We start from the raw sequence: 15,797 nt of genomic DNA, 5'->3' as shown, positions 1-15,797 counted from the left end.
AGGGCGATGGGCCCAGACCCCTGCGCGCTTAGGTTTAGACCGGCGTGCTGGCCTCTCTGTTTTGCCTAGGTGGGGCTGCGACGTGTTGATCTTCCGAGGCCGGGCATGACCCAGGAAAGTGTGTCCGGCCAAATGAGATCGAGCGTGTTGGGTTATGTGGTGCACCCCTGCAGGGAAGTTAATCTATTCGAATAGCCGTGATCTTCGGTAACAGGACGACTTGGAGTTGTACCTTGACCTTATGACAACTAGAACCGGATACTTAATAAAACACACCCTTCCAAGTGCCAGATACAACCGGTGGTCGCTCTCTCTCAGGGATGCGAGGAGAGGATCGCCGGGTAGGGTTATGCTATGCGATGCTACTTGGAGATGCTGCTTGGAGATGCTACTTGAAGATGCTACTTGGAGGACTTCAATCTACTCTCTCCTACATGCTGCAAGGCGGAGGCTGCCAGAAGCGTAGTCTTCGACAGGACTAGCTATCCCCCTCTTATTCTGGCATTCTGCAGTTCAGTCCACTGATATGGCCTCCTTACACATATACCCATGCATATGTAGTGTAGTTCCTTGCTTGCGAGTACTTTGGATGAGTACTCACGGTTGCTTTCTCCCCCCTTTTCCCCCTTTCCTTTCTTTCTGGTTGTCGCAACCAGAAGCTGGAGTCCAGGAGCCAGACGTCACCGTCGACGACGACCCCCTACTACACCGGAGGTGCCTATTACTACGTGCAGCCCGCTGACGACGACCAAGAGTAGTTAGGAGGATCCCAGGCAGGAGGCCTGCGCCTCTTTCGATCTGTACCCCAGTTTGTGCTAGCCTTCTTAAGGCAACTTGTTTAACTTATGTCTGTACTCAGATATTGTTGCTTCCGCTGACTCGTCTATGATCGAGCACTTGTATTCGAGCCCTCGAGGCCCCTGGCTTGTATTATGATGCTTGTATGACTTACTTTATTTGTAGAGTTGTGTTGTGATATCTTCCCGTGAGTACCTGATCTTGATCGTACACATTTGCGTGCATGATTAGTGTACGATTGAATCGGGGGCGTCACAGCGTCCCTGCCTCGCCTCCCTCGTCCCGAGTCATATAAGCATGAGAGTTCAGAGGGTCTGCGAGCACTCCGCGCAGACATGCTCAGCCAGACGGTGACACGCCAGCCGCCGCCCTAACCGCACATGCGCCGGCTGCACCACTAACCTTTCCCCTTTCTGCAATGTAGAGAGATACGGCGCCACGTTTGCCCGGGCACAGGTTCCAAAAGCAGCCGATCCAGCGATCAACTCTGTTACAGGTGAGGCCACTGGCGATAAACAAAGCCCCAATGCACCAGTAGGCTGCATTTCCTGGGATTCCTAACACAACACAAGGAAGAGATAATAAATGTAACAAATAGAAGAAAAATACATTGCCAATGATAATCTAGATACCATCGAGCATGCCTGATTGGTAAAGAAATGTTGTTAATCATCAACAAATAAATAAAGATATATTATGTACAGTATGGATGGTCTAAACTAATTTGTCACACTGTAAAGAAGTAAAGAGAAATTTCGTAAACCGGCAAGTAAAAGCAAACTGAACTTACAAATAAACTATCTTCATTCCTTTGCACAATATGTTGCACTTATCATCTGCAATATTGTAGTGAAACATACCTGAACATTAATAGCAAGACAATGGAAAATTACATTTACTCTTTATCACTATCAGGAAGATAAATTCACCATACCGAGACCTCCAGTTAATAGGCAACAAGAGCACTATAAACACCAATCCACCGCGTCGTTTCCAGTCTCATTGTAATATTCTCCTTATAGGTTACTAATAACCTTCCGCAAGTGAGCCCTCTCTTCTAGCCAACTTCGCTTATAAACTGGCCATAGTAACCCACCAAGGCATTAGGCGGCTGAACCAATTCATAGGCTCAAAATGGATGACTATTTGGAATAATGGTAATTGTGGATTAGAGCACCAAGCAAGCTGCCAATTAGAAATCAGTTCATAGTGTGATCATTTCATTCAAATTTGTTCTCTTTAAGGTAGGATCTAAATTACCAATAACATGTGGAAGTAAAGTTGAGAAGTGTATCAAAAGTCTAACCAGTAGTAAAGAACCTCAGTGATCCGCAGATGACCAACCCCATCGCGATCCAATGCCATCCCTATCAGGGATCGCTTGCGCCAGCCGCGCTCGACCCGCGCTTAGCTGCTGCCGTACAAGCATCGAGCTCGTCCGCGTCGGACTAGAGCACCGTCGCCCCGCCCGCCACACCAACTTGGGCGTACCCGACATGTCTTCCGTCGCTGCCATCCCCGCCTCGACCTTGCTCGCGTCGGAACCGACACCTATGCCCCTCCCCGAGATCCACTGCTGGTCGGTGCATATATCCAGATTTGGGAGGAGGAGGCGAAGGCTGCAGAGGAGGAGCATCGAACTGGGGCCTAGAGCGGCAGCAGGGATCGGAGCGGCACACATGAAGGAGTATATGCTGGCGGTGGCAGGAGGCGGAGACCGGAGTTATCGTGCGACAACCAAGAATCCATCGTGCATGACAGAAGGAAGAGAGGTGAGATTGCGAGAGATGCAGATATCCCTATCGGTCCAATATGTGACACATTTACCTCAACGGGCCATACACAAGACACACGTAAATCATATTTTGGCCAAGGCGGTAAGTCTACTTCTCACACCGAATGACAAGTTGGCCCCACGTGATTTTTACAGCCTCAATCAACTAGAGAGCTCTAGGGAGCTTAGTAACTCTAGTGATGTCCCCAAAAACAGTCCAACAGATAAAAATGGACGAAAACCAGTCTATAAGGCCTACAAGCATCCTGCCACACGGGCCAAAACTGCGGGCCGGCCCATTTACAGTAGTGCCATGCCTGGGCCTGGCAGAGGCACGCGGGCCGGCATGACACGGCTCATTTACCTGTAGTGCCGTGCCTCTGCCAGAAAAATAAATAGCCAGGCAGAGAGGCACGCGGGCCGGCACGGCACGGCCCGTAAACTTTAGCCCTGGGCCGAACGGAGGCTATTTCCTTTTCTCTATATTTTTTATATATGTTTGTCTCTTTTCTTTCGCCTTCGTCTCTTCTCCCAAATCGAGCCACCGCTTGTCGTCTCCTGTGGGAGTTGCAAGCACTGCGGGGCAGCGGGAGGCGATCGCGAGGGAGAGTTAGGGGACGGTAGCGGTGCGAGAGCATGGCGGCGACGTCGTATTCGTCGTCTTCATCGGCGGCGGGGGCTGGTGGCGGCAGCGCCGCGGCGGCGACGGCGGCCGGGCTCAAGACCTACTTCAAGACGCCCGAGGGGAGGTACAAGCTGCAGTACGAGAAAGCTCACTCCACCGCTGTCCTTCACTACAACCACGGCGGGAAGACCGTCTCGCAGGTACCGTGGACGCCGTCGCGGTTCTGGCGCCAACTAGGGGGATCTAGGTTGGAATTCTGCATGGTGAATTGGGTTGTCTTGTATCGTTGTTGGGATTTCGAGTGGCTCGGGCGTGGTATTTAAATGAAATTTGATAGCGTTATTTTATACTACACTGCTAGGATTTCGATTGGTGTTAGATTTTCATTACACAGTTTCTTGTGCTGTTGGCTTGTAGCTAGTGATCTTATCATGAGCGCTTCCTTGATACGTTGGAATCTCTATTAGCTGTTCATAGTGGGAGTAACACAAGTAATAACATGCATGTCACACAGGCAAAAAATATGAAGTGGCAAGATGAGGAGAGATGCAAATGGAGTAACATAATATGTTACCATCACATAGCGGTTCCCAATGTAAGATAACTATACAAAGTAATAAATGAAGCTCTATGTTATCGCACGGATGACACCACCCACTATGGAGGTAGTAACATAATCTAAGTTACTCCCCACTATGACTAGCCTTAGACTTCATCGTGGGAGTAACATAGGTAGTAACATGCATACTCATGCAATGCCAACTAGTCATATTAGTGATTAGTGACATGGCATAGTATTAAATGAGGAACGGAGATGGTACTACCACTCTTAACGCTTCCCAAGAGAAAATTAGTCTACACGTTAATACATGAAGCCATACTACTACTATGATACTTTGCACTAATGAATGTAGTAACATAGATTAGTGTTATGCATGACACTAGTATAAAGTTACTCCCCACTATGACCAGCCTTAGTTTTATTGTAGGTTGCTGCTAACTATTTATTCCAGTACTGGTATTGAATAATTCTGGTTGTCTTCTCACTTTTGTAGTTAATTGTTTTTTGAACGGCTTTATAGTAATTATTGCTATTACTTCTCATCTCTGTCATTTTGTAGTAACAGCTTAGGCTTTGATTGGCCGAACTGGTTAGCCTGTTGTCTGGTCCTGGTCTTCCGGATTCTTGTTTTGTAGTAAGTTTGTTTCCTCTTAAAAAAATAGTAAGTTTGTTTTGTTGATTGTGGCAGTTGACAGTGGCATACCTGAAGGAGAGGTCGACTGGCCAAGGCTCCACACCATCAACACCAAGCTCCAGCAGTGGGATGCGATCGGCGGCAGCAAGGCTGCTGGGCACTGGGAATGGTAGCCGGGCACTTAGCTTCATTGGGGGTAATGGTGTCAGTCGTGCTGTGTCTGGAAGCAGCCGCGTGGGAGGAACCTTTGGTACATCTACAAGCCTTGGAGGATCTCAAGCTGTAGCAAACTACGATGGCAAGGGTGCATACATCATCTACAATTCTGCGGATACACTATTCATCAGTGACCTTAATTCCCAAAACAAGGTCTGCAGTCCTTTATTTGACGCATGCTAAATGCAGTTGTACTGTTGGTTCTGATCAGCTGATTAATTTCACTAGGATCCGCTAAAGTCCATCCATTTTAGCAATTCTAACCCATTGTGCCACGCATTTGACTCGGAGGCCAAGGAGGGGCATGACTTAATCATTGGGATGGGATCAGGGGATGGTTAGTGCAGTATTTGTTAGCTTGTTTTTCCGCTTCAAAATGGAATGTGTTTATGGTATGTCGATTATGCAGTTTATTCAATGTCGCTGAGGCAACAGCTACAAGAACCTGGAAGGAAGCCTGTTGCAGCCCAACATTATAATAGGGGTGATAAAGATGGAATGAGCATCAGCAGGCATGTTTTAATTTTCATTATTCATTCATGCTATCCATGTGCATGTCATATATGATATTTGGAGGTTGTTTGCATTTTCTGATTTGAATCAGTGTTGCCTATTAATAATGTTGTTGTTTGCTTGTTTATTTCACCATCTTGTGATTTAACATACTCTACAAGATTCCATCAAGTATGCATAGATACAAATACAGCACTCTGATATATTACTCGAGAACCCATCATTTTCCCCAATTTAGTCACATCACTTTTTAAGTATCAGATAGACAAGAAAAAAAATCAGGAGTTACAAAAGTTATCTTCCTTCACATTCCCTCACAAGGACTCCAGAAGCATTTAATAAAGAATTTAAAACACGATAGACTTTGTTTGGGACGTTGAAACAATCAATGGTTGAGCAAATATTTGACTCCACCAATCTATGGTAAGGCAATTGTCTTTCTGTTCTATCAGGTATTGCCTTGTATTAACTCATCATATTGTGGAGACAAAAGGACCTGATTTCCTTGTGTGTTCATCATCTGGTGTCTCATGGCATATACTTGCACACCTATGAATCCGTATGGTTTGTAGAAGTAGATAAGGGGAAGTAAAATTTGTACTGGCTGCTCTCGATATTTCTCTTAAAATCAGAGATTTAATGCATTATTTTGATGGGGTTGGGCGCCCTGGGGGGCTTCTGACTTTAGTCTGCATGGCTGCAATATAAGCTGAGTGCCGCTTGCATATTGGTTCTTACAGATGCTTATCCCTTCATTATTTTAGTTAACTCTCCTGTTGACTTCTCAGTACTATTGTTTGCAGCCGTTGCACTTCTGTTGCATGGGTTCCGGAGTGTGAAGGCATGTTTGTTGTTAGCCACTCTGATGGAAATTTGTATGTGTATGATAAAGTGAGCAATGATGATCATGGAATTTGGCATTTATAAATGTTTGCGTTGATGTTTGAACTGATGTATATTCTTTACATTCAGTGCAGAGATGGAAACACGGAGTGTACATTTCCAGCTATAAGGGATCCAGCTCAATTGATGGTTTCACATGCAAAGTCGAGTAAGGTATTTTAGGCATTCAGTATTAGTTCCTTAAACCACATTATTTTTTGTTCAATTAGTTAATTTATTATAGAAGTGCATTTTGCCCTCTCTGTGGGCATGAAACTGTGGCCTGGTGATCTGTTACATACCCTACAGCTTGTCACTTTAGTCCATTCTTAACGTTAAATGTATCTTGATGCAATGAGCATTATTGTTCCTTTTCTTATGCATAGAAATGTAAATGGCTAAACAGTGGTACTATCAGTATAAATTCACCATTATTCAGAAAAAAAATCAATCTGAACCGTTTAAGAGAGCTCACCATTTAAAATGGCTTCTAACATTCTGATTTCCCATGCATGCTTATGTACACACAGCAGACATAAATTAGTTCCTCAGAAGTGGACGTTTTTCTTTATGCTTGCATTTAAGAGTTTGGGTGAGTAATAGAAAATGGTAATCTCCCAGCTGGCTCCAACCTATGCAGTGTTCCCTTGCTAGTCTCCACCTGCAAACAGTGTTACGATTTTTATTTCTAGACTAGAATTTACTGTTGTGATTAAAACTCTACTGGCATACGTTTGCAAAAGGTACTATCATACCAGTAAGCTGACCATATAAATTGTACAGTGAATATTGGGATCTGGGCGGTAGTTTCGTTAACCTATGATTATTGGTATCCTGCAAATGCTTCTCTCATAACATTTGGTACATGAGTTTACATCAAGCCATTGGGTTTGTTTCTACGTACAGAATCTGGGACAATAATTATCGTTGAATATATTTTAAGGAAAATTAGGTGGTGCCCAGGAGATCCTACATCCAGAATAGAGAAAGTGTACGAAATAATGTTCCAAGAAACTCACAAAGTTTATGGATGTAGTAGGCAAAAGATTATGTGAATGTGTAGAATTTTAATTTGTAATCAGTCGAACTAGCAGTCAATCATGCGCTTCTGTAATTTTTAATGTGTTTGTTTGACCATTTTATTATGGATTTTATGGGTCTATGCATATTGGGACGGCAGATCCCTATACACTAAATTGCTGCTCTTATCTTAAAAACATTACAGAGTAACCCAATTGCCAGGTGGCATGTTTGTCATGGTTCAATCAATGCAATTTCCTTCTCTCCAGATGGGGCATACTTGGCGACGGTTGGGCGAGATGGTACTTCCTTTATCCTAGAATAGACCCACACTGGAGAAGTTTTTACTGCTCAGAAATTCCACCATCCTACATTTCAGGCTTAACTAATATCGATGAACCATATATGTAGGTTATTTGAGAGTGTTTGACTTTTCAAAGGAACAGCTAATATTTGGTGGCAAAAGTTATTATGGCGCTCTCTTGTGTTGCACCTGGAGGTACCTTTATTACATTTGAATGATTTGATGTCTTCTGTATGTGTTTGCCATGTTTTCTCGCAGTTAGTTTTATGGTTGGCTGCTCTGCAAGTAATTTCTTAGCCATACTTATGCAGTATACTCTATTTTGTATGCTGATGTTTGTGTGGAATGTTTTTCTATTTATTACCCTTAGTTTAAAGTACTTCAAAGTTCAAACTCTAAAACCTGCCTGGGCTGACTAGCATCCAAAATTGTTGTAGTTTCCTTGATGATATCTAATAATGCTAGTATATGGCTCTATTGTGTACGCCATGAGCTATGCATTGAAGCGTCTCTCTACCATCTTATGGGTTCTCTGATCTCTGATTCTTATCTTCTATTTGTTCTCACATTTCTATGGGTTTGTCAATTATGAGTATTTATCTGGGTGGATCAGTCGAGAATGATGAAGAAATGAGTATGGCCCAGTTTCTGACCTAGTTTGACTGTGGTCTGCTTTTACAGCTCGGATGGCAAATATCTATTGACAGGTGGTGAAGATGATCTTGTGCAGGTATGGAGCATGGACGACAGGAAGACTGTTGCATGGGGTGAAGGGCATAATTCTTGGGTATTAATTGAATTTCCCTTGAGGCTTTTTCAATGTCTTGACGTTTGCTTTCAGAAGTTGTATTTGACAACATGGGTAATTTTTTTGTAAACAGGTTAGTGGAGTTGCTTTTGATCCATATTGGTCCCCACCAAATGCTGATGGAACGGGAGAAAATGCGGTGTATCGTTTTGGTTCTGTTGGTCAGGTATCTGAAGTTGATTCATTTGTATTATAGCTTGAACATTTATGGCATATCCATGAAAATATGTACTGCTCATCTTTAATAAGACTAGGTAATTGCCCGTACTTTGCAATGGGGGCAAGCATATTCTAGTTGTTTAACACTAATTGTGTATCATATATCTTTAGGGAACATCAGGGAGCATTGTTGACTTTTTTGTTATAGGTGGCAAGCATAATCTACTCCCTCCGTCCCTCAGTATAAGAGCGTTTTCGACACTACTGTAGTGTAAAAAACGCTCTTATATTATGGGACGGAGGGAGTAGTTGTTTAACACTAATCGTGTCTAACATATACCTTTAGGGAACATCAGGGAGTATTCTTAACTTTTTAAACATTAAATCACTTCTTCCACCGCCACTGTTGACCTTTTTAATGTTAAATCACTCCTTCCTCCACCGGTTAAATTACCTCTGCGCCTTCTCGATCGAAGCTTGACACCTCTGTCCAGACTCCCTGTAGAGATAGACATGAATCATATGTTCAAACTTCTTTTAGATACATGCACAAATCATAGGTATGAGAAAGTACAATGACATGGTAAGGGCATCTCGAGCAGACTCCCTATCCTAAAAGTGTCAAATCTTCCCCTAATCCCATTTTCCTATTTCTTTTAGGGAAATCACTGTTTCTCAACTAGCTGATCTCCTATAACTTTTCCCCTTGTATGTGTATTTGGTTCACACAATTCATCAAACACATACACCACACATCCACATACACAATTCATCAAATCTGTAGCAAAGAGGATTAACCAGAAGCAGGTATAGCCGTAGAAGTAGAGCATGGACTGAATCCAGTTCATCTCTCTGCAAGCGAACATCACGTACGCCGCCATGTTGTTCTGCACCCCCTGTACATCAAGTACGCGCTCAGCTCGATGAAACAGATCACAGGGGCCACGAGTCAAAATGCACCCGCGGAGATGGATGCGCTGCAACGGCAGTGGCAGGAACATTACACTAGCGACGTTGCTGTGTCGCATGGGCTCCCGGTCGGCGTTCGCCTTGGATTTGGGGGCCGACATTGCCGTGTCGCTTAACAAATAGCACCAAATCCTCCTACGCCAACACGTAGGACATGGAGCCTTGGGACTTCAGAGCTCACTGTGATGCTGTCGTAGCCGGTGAGGCGGAGTTGCGCGCACTAGGCCGAGTGGGACGGAAGGAGGGGAGCCCGTGTCGTTGCGACTGGATCCGGCGTGCAAGAGCTGGTCAGTGGTGACGGTGGCCGTGACGCTGCACACGACGAAGGCACCCGCCAGCTGGAGCATTCGGGTGCCGTGGCCCTGTGAGGACGACAGTGCGGTCGACGAGCTCTGGCTCTACTCCCATGTTGGCGCTTTAATTGAGATGTGGCCACGCTTCTGCTTGCCTCGTCCTACTCGTCTTGACACTGCTTGTCTTGAGTTGGAATCCTGTTGTGCGACGATGAACGTCTCCGGTGACGCATGGGATCCAGAAGCGGCGGCAGGAGGACGATGTAGATGACAGGTCTGAAGGGATTCGCGAATTTCTCGTCGCCGATGAGGGTCGCCGGAGGTGCGGGGGCGGTGGAGGTTTCATTTTCCCGATTACCAGGGTGGCGGATGGCCGCCGTCGGCGGCGTGGTCAGACGGGAGGCCTGCAGCTCGCTTATTTTTGCTGAGAATCACATCTGCTTGACTAAATTTGAGCAGATGGGGGGCAGTTTTAGGTGAGGAAGAGTCATATTTGAGGAAATTTTGGTTTAGGGGATCTGCTAGATACCCCTTAATAATCCCCTAAATGACATTTTTTCTCCTCAAATATGACCTTTAGGGGGTCTGCTAGAGATGCCTAAGCACATGCATAGTTAGAATCATGTTGGCAACACTTCCACAACATGGATGGGATAATCAAAATTATGGATGATGGCGATGTAGAGGAAATATTACCTCTAAAGTATGTCACTTGGCTTTCATTGTAACTGAAAAATATTCAAAAGGGAATGTCCGACATATGAACCCGCTTATGTGAACTTGTGCTTTGCTATGGAATAATATTACGATTTTCAACATTGTTTAACTAACACTCAGGAGTTGCTCATATAGATGAATTTAAGAGTTATCCAGAATGCTTGCGATATTTTACCATGTTGCGACAAATGAAGTGTTGCACCTGCTTTATCTTTTAGCAAACTTCTACAAAATCATTCAAAAACTGATGCAGGCTACCACGTCAAATTCTTTTAGCAGGATAGAGGCGGCTTGTACCATGACAACATCCAGTATGTGCACGTGGTATCTTTCTCAAAGGATATCTGTAGCCCCGGTGAGAAAGTAATATCTCCACAGTATATCAGAAATGCATATGTATAAACCCGATCTACCAATGAAAGCCATTGTTTTCTCTAGCCGAAGAATGCATATACTAACTCTAGTTCGGCAAAACTCTATGAGGAAGAGTCATTGGTGAGCAAGTGCTAACTCCGCTGCACCATAATAACTATTCTCAAGTACCATATCCAAAAAAAAACTTTGTCAGGTTGAGAGGACCGATACTGAAACTGGGTGAGAGACAAAAATAAATAAAATATACATCTTTTGGACAATTACACTCTGTTCACACAGTAAAAGAAATTCTGCTGCTGTAAAATATAGTAGACCACACAAGTTAATTGAAAGCTGTGAAATAGCTCAAGGACATGTTAATTTACACATAGTCTGAACAAACATAATCTTGTGGCACGACAAGAACCAACAAATTAATATTGTACATGTCAAGCATGCTGCTGCTCACCTTATTGGTAGCTTAGCTTTATGGTAGATTTAAGTATCAGCTCTGCATTATGTGCGATGGCATCTGTCAATGCCACATGCATGTCAATCTCTTCCCGGAGTTGCATCTTCAAATTTCTGACATGTGGTATTTAATCACATATGAGAATAGTAGATCCTGTTTTTATCGAAGTTAGGTATACATGTATAAATTCAAACATAAGCAGTCTATTCAGAGGAATCATTCCAAAAACAATTTTCAAACCGAGCACCGGAGCACAACAAGTTGTCACAAATCACAAACCAAATGAAAGCAGGTTTATTTCAAGTGCGAATAGCAGCAGTACAAACGTCAACACCGTAGAGATGATGAAGCAATTATGAAAGGCACTCATTTCCTGCTATCGAGCAGCGGTGGAGGGGCCTCCATAATGCTAGGGTTAGGGTTTCGCTTCGATCAAAGATGGTTTTGTGTTACTATGCTGTGTGATGTCAGGGGATTAAGAAAACCGACGGGAGAGGGAGTACGGACGTAGGAAAAAACAGGTTGTAGGGGCAGTACGGACGACGTGGGGCGTGGGGAGTCGGATGACGTAAGATGGGAGACAGAGCCTTGCGTCTTTTTTAAGCAGTAGAGATATACCGATGTATGCCTGTCTGATCTTGTAACTTCTTAGTACAAATAAGAGTGAAATCTGGGAGTACCTTAAAATACTTAACCTCTCAATTTCTTCCATGCTTACTTAGGCCCCGTTCGGATTCCCTCCCACTCCCCAACTCCGCTCCGGAGCGGAGTGGCATGCAGCCATAATCTGAGGAGCGGCTAGAATGGCGCTCCACGCGCTCCGCTCCGCAGTGGGGGAGTGGAGGGTTGCCGAACAGTGCCTTAATTACTGGGAGATCTTCAGTTAATGAACTGTTGGAATGTTCCTTGCTGTTCAGTCTTATGCTTATTGCAGGGCATTGAACTGATCACACTACTTATGCAATAAATATGCAAATTTCTCCAGTAATTATGCTGCTCATGCTGCTTTTTTCTTAGTGTGATTTCACCAATATTTTCGATGCATGTTGATGAACTTAACTACTGAGTGTCATTTTACCTCATCATATTTTTAGAAGATCAGATTGATTTTTGTCAGAACTTGGTGATCTGTTATCAACTTATCATGTCTTAGCTTATTATATGAATATAGTCATAGCTATCAGATAAATTGGCAAGTGTTTTTACAGTTTGCTTTCTCCAATACGGTTGACTACTGATATCGATTACCACTCTGGCATACTCTTAGGATACCCAATTGCTTCTGTGGGATTTGGCAATGGATGAGATTGTTGTCCCACTACGTCATCCTTCAGGTGGTTCGCCAACATTTAGCAGTGGGAGTCCTGCACACTGGGACAGTGCATGCCCTCCAACAGGTATTCTTCAACCTTCTCCTAGAATGCGGCACGTGCCAAAGCTTTCACCTCTTGTCGCCCACCGAGTACATGCGGATCCCCTGTCTGGTGTGGTGTTCAGCACTGAATCAATCGTCACCATTTGCCGCGAGGGACTAATCAAAATATGGGCCAGACCTGGCCACAGTGAAAACAATCAACAGTCAAATTCTTCCGAGTAGGCTTTAGGCAATACTGTCTCCAAGGATAGGGCAATCGCATCCTTCAGTAAAGCAAGTGGCTCTAGCTTCAAGCAACCTTCATCGCTTGGCTTGACATAGCCGTGAGTTTCTTACTAACACCATGATTGATGAGACGGGCTCTCAAAGGAGGCTGCTGGTGATGAAGGCACATATTTGTAGATGTTCCTTGATTACAGCAAGGCTAGTTAGTGGTACAAAACAATAATGGAACATGCCTCTGTACAGATACATATACTCCAAGATAGCTAATACAAGTTTGCTTTCTGTTTTGTATTGCCCAATGTGCTAACATGTGATGGATGGGATGACAATCTTTGCCTCGTGTTGTTTTAGCATTTCTAGATTTCCCCTAGTTGTAAATTGCTCTCTCACTTCTCCGGTTCTTGCATCAACTCCACATCGTAATTCTGTTTAGTCGTTGAATGTGCTGTAGATTGTGTGAGCAAATATAGATACTTTGCGGGACTGTACGTGTGTCAGCCGATAAAATTATTGAGGAACTAGTAGATTAGTATGGACTGTTCAGACTACAGAAGCAATGTTACCAGCTGTATAGTCTGCAGCTCACGATACGAAACAAACTTATATACAAGTACTTGAATATGGATGGAAAACATGCAAAGAAAAGACACAAAAGCCAGCTATTCCGAACAAACAATTTATCGTACAGTAGTTAGTCTGCATATATTTATCTTTCGTTCTGTCTTGCAACAATGAATCTCCTCTCTTCTCTTCTTCCTTCTCCTCCTATCTTCCTTGTCTAAAAAAAAACCGTATTGTTCCCCTTTTCATTCGACATTCGTCCCACGTCGTGCCCTCTTCATTTGCAGCCCCCACATGGTCTATGCGATTTTACATGCAAATCAAGTCCCTAAAAGCCGCCCTCCCACCTTTCCACCTATACCCAGATTTTAAAGCTTGAATTATGGATATAACCCCTTTCCAGATTCTGGAAATGTTAGGTTAGGGTTGGGGGCAAAATAGGTTACGCCTACCAGTCATGTATTATGATCCTTGTGAGATCTCCGGTATGGAAGGTGCGAGCACCAAAACTTATGCAAAACTTTATCAATTTTATTTCATTCGATCGTGAGAGCACGCCACAGTGACACAATGATTTTCGTTATTTTTTAGACTCTATGCATTTCCTAAAATTAAAATATACCAACAGTAAAAAGAAACGGAGGGAGTACCAACAAAGCCTACGCCTCTGGCCGCACCCTGCGGCCGAACTATTTGAAGTTTTTCCCGTTTCTCGGACAATGAATGAAAACTCGCAAAGCGACACGGAAATGATCTTGCTAACACCCACGTGTAGTTGCGACTATATATATATATATATATATATATATATATATATATATATATATATATATATATATATGACTCATTTTCTGTACTCTTGGGAGTATGTACTCCCATCTTCAATATACCTCGTATATGCATTGATTATACCCCTTATCATTTTCAATATACTTCATTAAATATTCTAAGATACCTCAATACAAGTTTTGTTGAAAAAAATATCATTTACGACCTACTTTTTGCAATATACCCTTTTCACGTACAAACAAATCAGTATATACGTAAACCTTTGAAAATATGAGGCACACATGAATTTTTTTCATGAAATCCATTTTAGTGTATCTAGTAATTATTAATGAAGTATATTAAAAATAATAATAAGCTATAAAAGATTCATCTATGTGGTATATGAGGAGCGAGAGTACGTACTCCCAGGAGTACACAACCATTTTCCTATATATATATAGGGTCGCGCTATTCGTCACCCTGGGTGAGGAATAGTTATTCTTCACCCCCTCTCTATTTTGACGTCAATGCACCGTATTTTTAGGTTTCGTAAATTTTGTCATATTTCATACGTAAAAAGAGAACGTAAGAAAATATATACTCGCCGTAAAAAATATTTTATGTTATTGTAAAGTTACGAACATAAAAACATACATAAAAATGCGGTATTTTTGGTCTTATAATCTATTTTTTTATTTTCTTATACCAAATTTTATGTAGTGAATCAATATGAATGTAACTATTTGTATTCCAAACGTAATTTATTTATGAAGCGATCGTAAGATTACCTCGGATGAAGAATAACTTATTCTGCACCCTGGATGATGAATAGTAACACTATATATATATATGCAAAAAACGATTCAAATATAGCAAACGAGATCTTTTTTTTTGCATATTCAAAGTTTGAGATTGCTAGCTAGGCCTGCCACCTGGTAAAATGCACCAGAAAATCGAACCATAGGGTACAATCGTGATTTCTTACCGTGGAAAAAAAATTTGGAGGCGAAACGATGAACTCATGTTTTCATTCAAACGAAAATATGCTGCTAGTTAATGTAAATGTTTTCAAATAGTACATGGTTCACTTACGAAAGCCGTGTGTCCACTAAACCCTGGCCGATGCCCCCCTGCCACGCGCGTGATCTGAGTCATGCGTTCTGATTGGCCAGAACCCAAACCCCACGAATCGTACGTCTGCACCGTTGGATTCTTCTTGATCGAATGACGATCCTCATCCCTTTGGACAACACATGCATTTACGGTTGTGATTTTATTTATATCCACAAATTGCATGTTAAATTCAAAAAACGTCTTAAATATAGCAAACGATACTTGAAATGCGTTAGAAAATCAAACCCATGGTATAATGGTGATTGCGTATCGTGAAATTTTTTATGAGGCCAAACGATGAAGTCACCGACCACTGGAGTTTGAATTGACACGTCTCCTTTTGGAAACCATGGTCCTTCGTGTGAGATGCTCCGGTTTGGAAGGGGTGATCATCAAAACTTGTGCCAAACTTTACCAATTTTTTCCCCCGAGGTCGTGAGAGCACGCCACAGGCACACACCGATTTTGATGATGTCTGGACTCCATCTGAATTCCCTGTAATTAAAATACCAACTAGGCCTACGCCGGTGGCCGCACCTCGCGACCGAAATGTTTGAAACTTCTCCCCGTTTCTCGGACAATGGATGAAAAGTCGCAAAGCGACACACAAATGATTTGTACACCTTCTTTGCTAACTAACACCCAGATGTAGTTG

At 42.9% G+C, this 15,797-nt stretch overlaps 1 protein-coding gene across 3 annotated transcripts; it reads left to right on the top strand.

The window, feature by feature from the left end:
- Positions 1-3,103: 3,103 nt before the first annotated feature.
- LOC119300735 (dystrophia myotonica WD repeat-containing protein-like) lies at positions 3,104-12,991 on the top strand. Of its 3 annotated transcripts, none has more exons than XM_037577638.1 (12): positions 3,104-3,397; positions 4,448-4,762; positions 4,838-4,946; positions 5,019-5,121; positions 5,926-6,013; positions 6,095-6,178; positions 7,230-7,326; positions 7,436-7,523; positions 8,010-8,115; positions 8,210-8,302; positions 10,554-10,629; positions 12,368-12,556. In XM_037577638.1, exons 1-12 carry the CDS (start codon positions 3,209-3,211, stop codon positions 12,403-12,405), a joined length of 1,386 nt encoding a protein of 461 aa, XP_037433535.1. In that variant the 5' UTR covers positions 3,104-3,208; the 3' UTR covers positions 12,406-12,556. The 3 variants fall into 3 exon arrangements, with proteins under 3 accessions (XP_037433535.1, XP_037433534.1, XP_037433533.1); XM_037577637.1 differs by having other exon boundaries at positions 10,551-10,629; XM_037577636.1 differs by lacking the exon at positions 10,554-10,629 and having other exon boundaries at positions 12,368-12,991.
- Positions 12,992-15,797: the final 2,806 nt, after the last annotated feature.

This window comes from Triticum dicoccoides, chromosome 5A (genome assembly GCF_002162155.2).
Source record: "Triticum dicoccoides isolate Atlit2015 ecotype Zavitan chromosome 5A, WEW_v2.0, whole genome shotgun sequence".
Taxonomy (NCBI): Eukaryota; Viridiplantae; Streptophyta; class Magnoliopsida; order Poales; family Poaceae; genus Triticum; species Triticum dicoccoides.
Note: the sequence above shows the minus strand (reverse complement) of the source record. Positions and strands in the feature narration are given on the sequence as shown.